At 42.8% G+C, this 12,928-nt stretch overlaps 1 protein-coding gene across 1 annotated transcript; it reads right to left on the bottom strand.

Moving 5' to 3' along the window:
- Positions 1-3,945: 3,945 nt before the first annotated feature.
- LOC122425819 (40S ribosomal protein S7-like) lies at positions 3,946-4,578 on the bottom strand. Its single transcript, XM_043444460.1, has one exon. It carries the CDS (start codon positions 4,545-4,547, stop codon positions 3,963-3,965), a length of 585 nt encoding a protein of 194 aa, XP_043300395.1. The 5' UTR covers positions 4,548-4,578; the 3' UTR covers positions 3,946-3,962.
- Positions 4,579-12,928: the final 8,350 nt, after the last annotated feature.

Below are 12,928 nucleotides of genomic sequence, written 5' to 3'. Positions count from 1 at the left end.
TAATGCATGGATAATGCATGGATAATGCATGTATCTATTCTCCTCCAAAGTCCCCTCCCATCCAGGCTGCTGTATAGCCCGGAGCGGAATTCCATGTGATGTACAACAGGGCCTTGTCTGTTACCATTTAAAATACAGCAAACTGTACATGTCGATCCCAAACTTTCATTCTCATTTGCAGGAGATTTGGCAGCAAGGGCTGAGGGGCTGGGGATCTATTGGGTGGCCTCATGGGTTTCTGAAAAGCTCTGTGATCCCTAAAGCCCTAAGCTCCCGCGTCTGGGACCCTAATGCCCTCGAGCACCATGGAAACCTGTGGGAAGCAGCTGTCCCAGCAGGCAAGATCAGATGGGCTTTTGGGTGATAAGTAAACCCTGTCCTTCCTTCTGTAGACAGAGTTCTTTATTCCTGTGCATCTTTGCTGCTGAGTAAGGATCCTGTGGGCTTTGACTTTAATAGAAGTGGCAGAATGGCCGTCTCTATAAATGGTCTTCTAAACCGCAGCCGCCAGCAACTCTGTCTTGGATTGGGACTGAACATTTCAACGTTGTCTCTTGGCTGGCAGGTCACTTTTTCCTCTCACTCGCTCCAAACTCATCACTGTGATGCCGATTGTCCTATTTATTTTGGGACAGAGACCAACGTGGATTGTTCTCCATCAGTTCTGCTAAGCAGTGTGTAGTGGGAGATAGTGATAAAACAGCCAGGCCCGTGATGAGATTTCAGTTTCAGAACATGATATACTCCTTGGACAAAAGGGCTGTCTTCTTTGGAAGATGGGCATGGGGGAAGTTACCGCCAGCTGGCAGCCCAGCCCCCCGGCACCCTGCACACGCTTTGGTGTGGGTTGTGTCCCTAGGGGGGCCGGAACTGCAGCTGGCAGAGTCCCGGACCCCAGCTCGGCTCAGGCGCTGGGTGGCCCCCCTCGGAGGAGTGCAGGCGGCTGGCGCCGGCCTAGCCGTGAGCGCATTTGCACGGAGTGAAAGGAAACAGACAGAATGCTTTCCTCACAAATCCACCCACCGTTCCTCAGGAGAGAAACACAGGAGGACTGCGGAGAGCAGGCCAAGTTCCTGTAAGGAGAACACGGCAGAGGCACCGCTGGGAAATGGAGCAGAAGACGCGGTCGGGGCATTGCCTCCTGCCCGGAGGCCACGTGGAGGCAGCTTGCACTCAACTGTCTGAGAAGCTGGGCTGGAGAGAAACAGTTTTTAAAGGAAACCCCTTAAAAAACCCAACTTTATCTTCTAGAGTGCTTTCAGATTCAGAGCAAAATTGAGAGGAAGGCACAGCCTCCCTGGTCATTCGCATTTCCCGCCAGAGGGGACATTCGTTACAAGTGGTGAACTTAACACTGACACCTTGTAATCACCTACTGCTTTTTTTTTTTTTCCATTTATTTTTATTAGTTGGAGGCTAATTACTTTACAATATTGTAGTGGTTTTTGTCATACATTGACATGGATCAGCCATGGATTTACATGTATTCCCCATCCTGATCCCCCCTCCCACCTCCCTCTCCACCCGATTCCTCTGGGTCTTCCCAGTTCACCTACTGCTTTTTCATGGACTTTTGTTAACAATTCTTAGTGGCTTGCATTGCTTTCTTTCTTTTTTTTTTAACTTTTTATTTTATATTTGAATAGGCTTAGACGGTAAAAATAATCCACCTGCAAAGTGGGAGACCTGGGTTTGACCCCTGGGTTAGGAAGGTCCCCTGGAGTGGGGCATGGCAACCCACTCCAGTATTCTTGCCTGAAAAATCCCCATGGACAGAGGAGCCTGGTGGGCTGCAGTCCATGGGGTCACAAAGAGTTGCGCACAACTAAGCAGCTAAGCACAGAGCATAGCTGATTAACAATGTTGTGTTAGTTTCAGGTGTAGAACAAAGTGATTCAGTTACACATATACACGAATCTGTCTTTTTCTAATTCTTTTCCCATGTCGATTGTTATATAACATTGAGTGGAATTCCTTGTGCTATACAGTAGGTCCTTATTGGTCATCGATTTCATTTTTTGTTATATTTTTAATTGGAGGATAATTGCTTTACAATATTGTGTTGGTTTCTGCCATACATCAACATGAATCAGCCACTGGTATACATATGTCACCTCCCTCTTAATTCCCCCTCCCACCTTCCACCCCATCCCAGTTATTCACTTTAAATATAGCAGTGTGTACATGTCAGTCCTAAACTCCCTAATTATCCCTTCCCATCCTGGTAATCATAAGTTCGTTCTCTAAGTCTGTAAGTCTGTTTTTGTTTTATAAATAAGTTCATTTGTATTGTGTCTTTTTAGATTCCACGTATAAGTGGTATCAGATGATATTTCTCTCTCTGACTTACTTCACTCATATGACAATCCATCCATGTTGCTGTGAGTGGCATTATTTCATTCTTTTTAATGGCCAGGTAATATTCCATTGTGTATACGTACCACATCTTCTTTATCTGTCCCTCTGCCGATGGAATTTAGGTTGCTTTCATGTTTGGCTATTGTAAACAGGACTGCGGTGAACACTGGGATGCATACATCCTTTTGGGCCCTGTTTTTCTCCAGATGTATTTATTCCCAGGAGTGAGATTGCTGGACCATATGGTAGTTTTATGTTTAATTTTTTAAGCAACCTCCATCCTGTTGTCCATAGTGGCTCCACCAGCTTACATTCCTACCAACAGTGTAAGAGGGTTCACATCTCTCCACAGCTCCTCCAGAATTTATTGCTTGTGGATTTTTTGATGATAGCCATGTTGACTGGTGTGAGGTGATACCTCGTGTGGCTTGGGTTTCTTAACATTGAGGGAGGGAAGACTAGCACTAGCTTCTCCCTCCTATTTTATTCCTAATGGAGTTCTCTGCCCTTTTCATTTGCCGCTAGCCCCTCCAGAGGTCCCAACAGCAGCATCCTCATCTGACCATTCCCCTGAGATCCCACAGAACCGAAAGGCTCTGCTGCCCTGTCACGCACGCCTAGAAAACGTACTGCGATTTTATGCGCTTTCATCTCATCTTTTCCAAGAGATTGTGCACTCTTTGAGTACAGCGACCGTTGTTCACATGCTCTCAATAGAATATGTGTTGCCTGAAAGAAGTTTTATTTTTTTTTAAGAGGATAAACACCAAAGATATCCAAACACTGGGATAGTTCTGAAAGAATTCTGTTATTATGATTATCCATTTTGGCATCACACCACTGCAGGAATGAAAGAGCAGTCTGCTTCAGGGCAAAATGATGTGATATGCCAAGATACAAGGGGCTGTGTCTCAGTGGTCCGAGCTCCATGATCCAGACAGCGTGATGGGGTTTGTAACAGACACATGAAAAACAGCCCTGTCAGATGTTGTTCGATGTTATGAAAATCTTATAAATTACATCGAACAAAGGGCATTGACTCTAGAGCAGTAGATATTCCAGGTGGAAAGACAAAAACAATTTGGAAAGAAAGATGAAGCCAGAGCGAGCAGAGGATACTGAGGGATGTTAACACAGATCACTTCTGATGGTGAGTGGTTATTGTCACCCCACTACCCACTGGTCAGTAACGATGTCCAGAAGTGCAAAATCTCTGTATACATTCCACAGTTTTCTCTGACTTTTAAAATGCAATAAATACATGAGTTTTGATTTTGTGTGTGTGTGTGTGCATGCAAAAATTATGCTAGATGTATTCAGTGTATTTATGGTATTAGATATTTGTAGCATTATGTCTTTTTACTTGCAGATAAAACCAAGTAGTTTTAATTTATATGAATTGATTATGGATACTCAATACATTCTTCAGTTGATTTGTGCTAAACAGTAGACTTTGTAAATATTCCTTAATCCTTATTATAATCTGCATCCCTTTTTTGGGTACCGTTGCCTTATGGGCTAAAGTGTCTTCCTAAAATATCATGTTACTATGAAGTTAAGATTTCTTTTTTTTTAAATTGTGAATAATATTTAGTCATTTCTGTTTACAGCTGAAACTCTGTGAATTCAAAATTAACATCCTTGCCCGTGAGCTTCTTATAGACACCAGAAAATGTTTCAACCTTGTGTTCCACGTAGTTCTGCTGTGCTTTATCCAAATGGACCTTTATGAGTAAGCTGCCGTCTAACTTCTTGTTGATTCTCTTGCCCACAATCTCATTTGGGAAAACCAAGTCCTCCAGGACGGCGTCATGCGCAGTGGTCAGGGTACGGCTCCTGGGATGTTTTTGTTTACTTTTCATAAGGCTTTTTCGAGTTGGCTTAGGCAGAATTCTCCTCTGAGCGATGAAGATAATGTGCTTCCTGCTGAACTTCTTCTCCAGCTCACATACCAGCCGCACCTGGATTTTCTGGAAAGACTTCAGTTGTGGAACGGGAACAAAGATGATGATGGCTTTCTGGCTACCACCAACTTCAATTTCCTTGGCGGTCGTGATGTTTAGCTCCTGCATCTGGGCCTTGTGGTCCGAGTTCATCTCCAGCTCCAGGAGGGCCTGGGAAATGCTGGACTCAAACTCCTCCGGCTTCTCGCCATTGGGCTTCACAATCTTAGCACTGGAACTGAACATGGCCTGGACCTTGCAGATGCGGCCAACACTTGTTGCCACTGCCGACACTAGTAGGCCTAGGAAGAGCTGAAGTTAAGATTTCTAAACTTCAGAAATATTAACCTGGAAGCAGTCAGTCCCCTGACATTTTGAGTAACTCCCCTCCTATATTTCTATGTTTACCAATAGACTTAGAAATCATCTTAAAAATCATGGTGATTTATGTAGCCAACTTTATATTATGCCTTATGTCATACTTTTTTCTTTTTTTATGGAAGTACAGTTGATTTACAATATTGTTTTACAATATTGTATTACTTTTAGGTTACAGCAAATTAATTCAGTTATACATACATGTGTTGGGGTCCTTTAATGGACCAGAAACTGGTGGTCCGGAATCAACGATAAGAAAGTGAAAGAGAGAGCCGGAGGGAGGGGGAGAGAGAGAGAAAGAAAGAAAGAAAGACACGGGGACCCAAGCTCTGATGGAGCAAGGGTATTTTATTAGCAGAAATGCAGGCTTATATATATCTTTAGTAAGATGATTACTCAGCTATTACATAGGGGGAAATTTTATCAATAGTCATGATATGGATAGACTAATACATACAAGGTCGCTGATGCAGAAAAGAGTCACTGAAGGGAGTTACTGAAAGGAATCCAAGCAGATACCCCTTCCCATGATCTCAGTCCTGAGAACTGCATGCCGTTTCATTCATTCCCATTGCCAGGAACTGATAAGGAACAGAGGATTTATGAGAAATAGAAAACAGCATGCAGAAATCCTGTTAAATATTCCCTGACAATTTACATGTATGTATTTTTTTCAGATTCTGTTCCATTATAGGTTATTAGAAGATTTTGGATACAGATTCCTGGACTACACTGAAGGTCCTTGTTAGCTCTTTAATGTGCGGTGGTTTGTATCTGCTAATTCCAAAGTCCAGATTTATCCCCCTTTCACTTTTGGTAACTGCAAATTTGTTTTCTAAGTCTATTTCTGTTTTGTAAATGAGTTCATTTGTATCATTTTCTTTTTGATTCCATATATTAGTGACATCATATGGTATTTGTCTTTCTTTGACTTAACTTAGTATGATCATCTATAGTTCCATCCATGTTGCTGCAGATGGCATTATTTCATTCCTTTTTAATGGCAGAATAATATTCTATTGTGTATATATACCACATCTTTATCTATTCCTCTGTCGCTGGACATTTAGGCTGCTTCCTTGTCTTGGCTATTGTAAATAGTGCTGCAATGAACACTAGGGAGCCCATATTTTTTTGAATTAGAGTTTTCTCCAAATATATGCCCAGGTGTGGGATTGCTAGATCATATGGTAGCTCTATTTTTAGTTTTTTTTTTTTTAATATTTCTTATTTATTTGGTTGCTTAGTCACAGCCTGTGGGGTCTAGTTCCCCAACCAGGGATCAAATCCAGGCACCTTGCACTGGAAGTGTGGAGGCCCAGTCACTGGACTACAAGGGAAGGCCCCCAGTGATCACTTTTTAAAAACCATTCCTAAAAGACAAAAAAAATGAAGGTATTTCTTAAGCTCCTTTACACACAAGTTATATATTTTTAAAAAAGATCACAGAAAAGGGAATCTTACACCCTCCTAACTACATATTTTCCAGAGCAAAATTAACTCCTTTGCTTAAAGCAATGAATGCTAAATTCTAAAATTTCCTGAGAGAGATGTAAGAAAACTGAATTCACATTTTAAAATTCTATAATATCTATGGAGCCTTAACTCTTGTGTATTGGCTACATGGAAAGTTTGCTATTTGTAACAAAAGTGACAAAGTCAGAATTATATATCCAATGTCAAAGCCCCTATTGGTCAAAACTGCAAAATATAAAGAATCCACTCCAATTCTGATCCTCTGTCCTCCATCAGGTGTTACTCACCACCTGACCTCTGTGGCACCCTGTCCTTGATTGTCTTCTAAAGCATCACCCCATCATCCTGTCCCAGGTAAACCTACCTATGGAGAGAGTAACATGGAAACTTGCATTAGCATGTGTAAAATAGAGAGCCAGTGGGAACTTGCTGCATGTCTCAGGAAACGCAAACTGGGACCCTGCATCAACCCGGAGGGGTGGGATGGGGAGGGAGATGGGAGGGAGGTTCAGAAGGGAGGGGATATATGCATACCTATGGCTGATTCATGTTGAGGCTTGACAGAAAACAAAATTCTATAAAACAATTACCTTTCAATTAAAAAGCAAAACAAAACCTACCTATGCTATATGTTCAATCCTTCAAGCCAGCATTATGGGCAGAGAATCTGATCAACAAAACCATAACGATGTGTTTATGGAGCATTCACGGGCCAGCACAGATTTGTCCACTAACATAACTTAGCAGTGGCCTCTTAAAGACGGAGCCTTTAATAAGAGGTGTGGCCGCATGGCTTCAGTAGTGAAATACATAGAGCGCAGGAGGAAGCAAATGTTTTAGACGATAAAGGGCAGCCTGAGGCCCCCTCGACACACTGGAAGAGGAGATGACCAGTAGATCTTTGGATATGTGAGGCTGAGACTCGGGAGATAGATTTGGGCTGGAAGAATTAGACTTGGGAGCATGAGCGCATGAATGATCATTGGAACCATGGCAGCCAGAGTACCTCACATTGTCCAAGAAAAGTGTCTCGAGTGAGAAGAGAGAGTCTCTCCTCTTGGTTTCCACCAGCACCCTTTGGTCCGCCTCTCTCTCAGAGCCTGCTGCCATTCCTGCTACCTCCATTCTTTCTCAATTCAGCAGCTGGAGTGATCCTTTTGGTGACTGATTCTTTTCCTTAAAACTCCCCAGAGACTACACCCATCTCCTTTGAGTTTTCCCTGGTGGCGCAGAATCCGCCTGCCAATGAAAGAGACCCCACAGATGCAGGTTCAATCCCTGGGTCAGGAAGATCCCCTGGAGAAGGAAATGGCGACTCTCTCCAGTATTCTTGCCCCATGCCAGGCGCTGGTCCCAGAGACGTGGGCAGGTGACGTCCCCGATTTCATGAGACTCATACGAGCACATCTCAAGCTGGAGAGCCCAACGCTAAGCCTCCTCTCCCTGCCGCTGGAGCTGTGAATTGAAGCGCACTCTGCTTGGAGCTCCGCGGAAAGATTGCCTGAAATTGAGGCTTCATTCTTCACGCGGCCCTAAACCAGCACTGCGGCCTCAGCTGGTGCTTCCCTTCTCTTTCATCAGGCCTCTGGGCGGGTTCCCTCTATTTTTAGATTTTTAAGGAACCCCCACACTGTTCTCCATAGTCCATGTGTTCACCTTTGTTAGGTGAACTTGAACCACAAATTTAGGACTTGTTCTTAACACATTCTTCTCAGCTTTAAGTCCAAGTGCCAACTCCAGCCCATCCAGATTCCTAAAAATCCCTCACATCTTCCCATCTCTCTTCCTTCCTGGGGACTTGGGCTCTCAGGGCAGCCTGGATGTTTCTGTCACGGCACTGATGGCAGCCTCTCACCTCCAGGTGAGTGGACACTGGGCTTGCCACAATGCTGTCCCCAATCCATGGCAGGTACCAGACATGCACTTAATTAATAATGAATGAAAGCTTGATGAATGAATGAATGAATGAGAGCCCTATATATCTGAAGTATCAGGAATTCTGAATTAGTCAATCCTAGCCTATGATGTTCAATTAAGCATCACAAACAATTTATACTAGGCGGTACTGGTCCAGGGGGCAAGCAGTTCACTAGGAATTGTTTTAAGGGACTGAATGACCTACTTTATAAATTTTATGTGTGTTCTTTGGTTATGATTTTCGGGGCCAATGTTTTCTGAAACCAATTAATGTCTCGGTTTGAAATGACTATTACGTCCATCTCATGAGTAGGTGATATTTCCTCCCCAAAGTAGAGGAGGGTGAATATTGGTGTCTATTTTGGAAACCCGACAATGAGGTGATGGCATCAGCTGTGTTATCTTGAATCCAGGAGAAGAGGTAATAATAAAGTAAACGTGGGTGTGCTAGGTCATCAGTATATCCCTCAGGTCAGGTCAAGGCAAAGACAGAATCAAAGAGGCCAGCGGAGGTCATGGGAATTTGAGCTCTCATTCACCTCCTTCTCTATCCTATTGAGGACAGCTTGGAGGGGATTTTGAAATGCAGAGGGCAAGCATCCTTCTCTCCTAGCGACCAATAAACGGATTTTTCTAGAGCACAGGGTGAAACCCCAGAGATGTCAAGAAAAAGGACCATTGTCACTTATGATGCCATCCAACCATCTCATCCTCTGTCACCCTCTTCTCCTTCTGCCTTCAGTCTTTCCCAGCATCAGGGTCTTTTCCAATGAGTTGGCTCTTCACATCAGGTGGCCAAAGTATTGAAGCTTCAGCTTTAACATCAGTCCTGCTAATGAGTATTGAGGGTTGATTTCCTAAGATTGACTGGATGGCACCACTGATTCAATGACATGAACTAGGGCAAACTCCAGGAGACAGTGGACAGGGAAGCCTGGCATGAGGCAGTCCGTGGGGTTGCAAAAAGTTGGATACAATTTGGCAACTGAAAAACAACAGTCACTTGTAAGTTTTAACAACTCTCCCTTCTTTAAATAGCTTCCCTATGCATCTTACACAATTTCTGTGTTCTGTTCTCTCTTCCCTAGGACCCCCTCGTTGAAATGAAACTTGAGATTGTTCTCCAGTGGCTCTTGAGAGGTTCAATTTTCCCTCCCTGTTTAATGATACTCCTTGTGTCCTTGTGTGTATGTTTCATATCTATGATGTGTGTACTTAGCATTTTGCAGTGAGAGAAAGTGCCTGCCACCTTGTATTTCCCTTCTGATTACAGGACTTTTGCAGCTCAGAACTGACATCTGTAGTGGGAGTTTTTAGGCAACATTAATCTTGGGTCAGTTTCTCCTGGGTCACTGTGCATGGGCAGCACCTGCCCATCTTAAAGAGAACCAAGTGGGTGGGCACAGTTGGGTCAGAACCATCTTGTCGCCCAGGGCTCCAGGCTGAAATGCAAGGGAGAGAGTGTCCGAAATCCTAATTTTGATGGAGAAAGTGCCCAGACCTGGAGGTTTTAGGGTCTAGAATTAATTGAAGACAATTAATTTTAAACAAAAAAAGAGAAGGAAGAAACATGGTGTTTGAGTAAGAGGAGTGATTTCTGTGTTCAGAGAAGTTTCAGAGCGGGCAGGAAGTCTTGGATCTTTCAAGAGAGAGGTTTGAGGATCTAGGTCAAGTAAGAAGTGTCTTCACAGCTTTGTCTGCATAAGGTTGGAGAAGCTGCCAACTCCAAGTAATGAGCCAACATCTTTCCTTGTGAAGTATTACATTTCTGAAGAAGACTGTTCATGAATTTGAAAAAAGATGCAAAATGCACGTTGTTTATCAGTCCCTCGATCAATGCCAGCCTAAGGCTTCTAAAGACCCTAAGAAGTAGAAATATTTCTGTAGCCAACCCAACACATGTAAATTAAGAGGAAATCAATTTAAAATGTAAAACAAATATGGGGAAGTCAAAGAAATTCTGATTTTTTTCACCAGAATGACTATTTTCAAGTGTTCTTTTAAAATTTGCACCGTCATATTATTTAAAAATGATTAAGAAGGGGTGGAGGTGATTTGCCCTGCTTTGAAAGTGAAAATGCTAGTGGCTCAGTCCTGTCAGACTCTAGCCCTCTAGATGCCTCTTGTCCATGGATTTCCCAGGCAAGAATACTGGAGTGGGTAGCCATTCCCTTTTCCAGGGGATCTTCCCAACCCAGGGATCAAACCTGGGTCTTCTGCATTGCAGGCAGATTCTTTGCCATCTGAGCCGCCAGGGAAGCCCTTGCACTGCTTGTCCCCAGCTTGTATACAGTCTGGATAATTCTCTGCTGAGCAGATGCCTTTAGGAGAAAGATCCTGCTTTGCCTAACAGGCACATGGGTGGAGTTCCTTGGTGACAAAATCTGTCCTTGAGAACCATGTCAGCCTGAAGTACAATGCTGTCATCTGGTGACCACATTCTGAAATTACAATTCTATCTCCCCCTGGGGCTCTTGTCATCTGCTTCCTGCACCATTGTTAAGCGACACCAAATAATTTTACAACCAGAGCGATTTGCATGCAGCTTTTCCAGTTTACAGATGAGGTATCGAGACCTTAGTTAAAATGGCACAGCCAGAAGGTGGCCCTGGCATATGACTAGTTAATAATCCATTTTATGGTATAAGTAGACCCTTAGTGCCAGCAAAGTTGAATTTAGATGGCAGCTCTGCAATGGACTAGGGCTTCCCGGGTGGCCCAGCAGTAAAGAATCCGCCTGCCAGTGAAGGGGACATGGGTTGGATCCGTAGGTCAGGAAGATCCCCTGGAGAAAGAAATGGCAACCCAATCCAGTATTCTTGCCTGGGAAATCCCATGGACAGAGGAGTCTGGTGGGCTACAGTCCATGGGGTTGAAAAAGAGTTGGACATGACTTAGAGACTAAACAACAACTGTAATTTTCTAGCTGTAAAATTCTTGTGCAATGACCAAACCTTGCTGAACCTCAGTTTCCTTGCATGTAAAATGAGAATTCCATTAGAATACACCTTGTGGGTTTACTGGAAAGATTAAATGACATCATATAACTTGCAGACATGATTGAGACATGCCTGGCAGAAGACAGAATATTATTAGGATAAGTGTGTCGGTGGACACACAAGGGTGCCTTGAATATTTCCAGAACTGTACAAACAGGACAGAATGCTTCAGAGCCATTTAAAATCAAATGATGTAGAATAAAAAACTAGCACTCTTTCCCCATTTCCTTCTTCCTCTTTGGGAAGATGCCAAATTGCTCTCGATCCATTTCATTGTCTTATCCTACTGTCTGTAAGTTCCAAAGCTCTGCTTTGTTGAATTTCTTGCAGAGCCTCAACTCTTTGGGGTAACTAATGTGCTTGTAATTACTGTCTAAACTGAAATCCCTGTGAATTATCTTGTTTTGAACCCTGAAGTGCCAAGACAGAGTCAGCTGATGACTCTGATGTCAGCAGTTCATGCTGTCACTTCAGCGTAAAGTCTGACCAGGTAGAGCCTGACACCATGATTTAAGCTTCCTCTGCCCTTGTGAGCACATGTAACACCTGGGGAGGTCTAATTCGGAAAATAGAATCTAACCATCAGAGCTTTTGAATTGTGGTGCTGGAGAAGATTCTTCAGAGTCTCTTGGATAGCAGGGAGATTAAACCAGTCAATCCTAAAGAAAATCAAGCCTAAATATTCATTGGAAGGACTGATGCTGAAGCTGAAACTCCAATACTTTGGCCACCTGATGTGAAGAGCTGCCTCAACTGGAAAAGACCCTGATGCTGGGAAAGATTGAAGGCAGGAGAAGGGGACGACAGAGGATGAGATGGTTGGATGGCATCACTTACTCAATGGACATGAGTTTGAGCAAAGTCTGGGAGATGCTGAAGGACAGGGAAGCCTGGTGTACTGCAGTCCATGGGGTCGCAGAGTCAGACACAACTGAACGACTGAACAATACTCATCTCCTAGCTTTTCTTTAATTTTTGCTTTCCTCAAACATATCTCCCCCATGATTAGTTTCTCCAAATACTAATAAGACCTTTTAACTCTCATGGTGAATTGCATCATTCACCTTCTGACAAGTACTACTGGAATCAGCTCAGGCAATCATGATGTGACTTTCATCTTTGTTAGATTATAAATTCCTTTGCATCAAGAGAAATTATTCCACACAAGGAGGTTCCTCAAAACAATTAAAAATAAAACTGCCATGTGATGCAGTAATTTCACTTCTAAGTATTTACCTGAAGAAAACAAAAACACTAATTCGGAAAGATATTGTACACCAGTGTTTACTCTATTTACAATAGAGTAGCTATTTACACTATTACAATAGTGTAGCTCTATTTACAATAGCCAAGATATGGAAGCAAACAAAGTATCCACTTATAGATGACTGCATAAAGAAGGTGTGGTGAATATACACACAATGGAATATTACTCAGCCATAAAAAATATGAAATCTTGCCATTTGAAGCAATATGGATGGATCTAGAGGGTATTATTTCAAGTGCAATAAGTCAGAGAAAGAGAAATACCATATGATCTCAGCTATACATGGGATCTATAAAAATGAAACAAGCAAAACAAAACCTGAATAGACACAGAGTACAGATTCAGAGAACAAAAGAGGGCTTACCAGAGGAAAGGAGGGTGGGGGGTTGACATATATGAAGGGGACTAAAAGGTATAAACCTTCAGCTGTAAAATAAATTAGCCATGGAGATATAATACATAGTATAAGGAATATGATTAAAAATATTGTAATAACTTTGTGCGTGACCTGAAGATTACTAGATTTATTGTGGTGATCATTTTATAATTACACAAACATCAAATTCCTCTGTAGTCCACCTGAAGCTAGC

This window comes from Cervus canadensis, chromosome 23 (genome assembly GCF_019320065.1).
Source record: "Cervus canadensis isolate Bull #8, Minnesota chromosome 23, ASM1932006v1, whole genome shotgun sequence".
NCBI lineage: Eukaryota > Metazoa > Chordata > Mammalia > Artiodactyla > Cervidae > Cervus > Cervus canadensis.
The sequence above is the reverse complement of the archived record's forward strand: the minus strand, read 5'-3'. Positions and strand labels throughout refer to the sequence as shown.

What these genes read in the sequence shown, in the direction of transcription:
- LOC122425819 (XM_043444460.1), bottom strand. Translation starts at nt 4,547, where the DNA reads ATGTTCAGTTCCAGTGCTAAGATTGTGAAGCCCAATGGCGAGAAGCCG.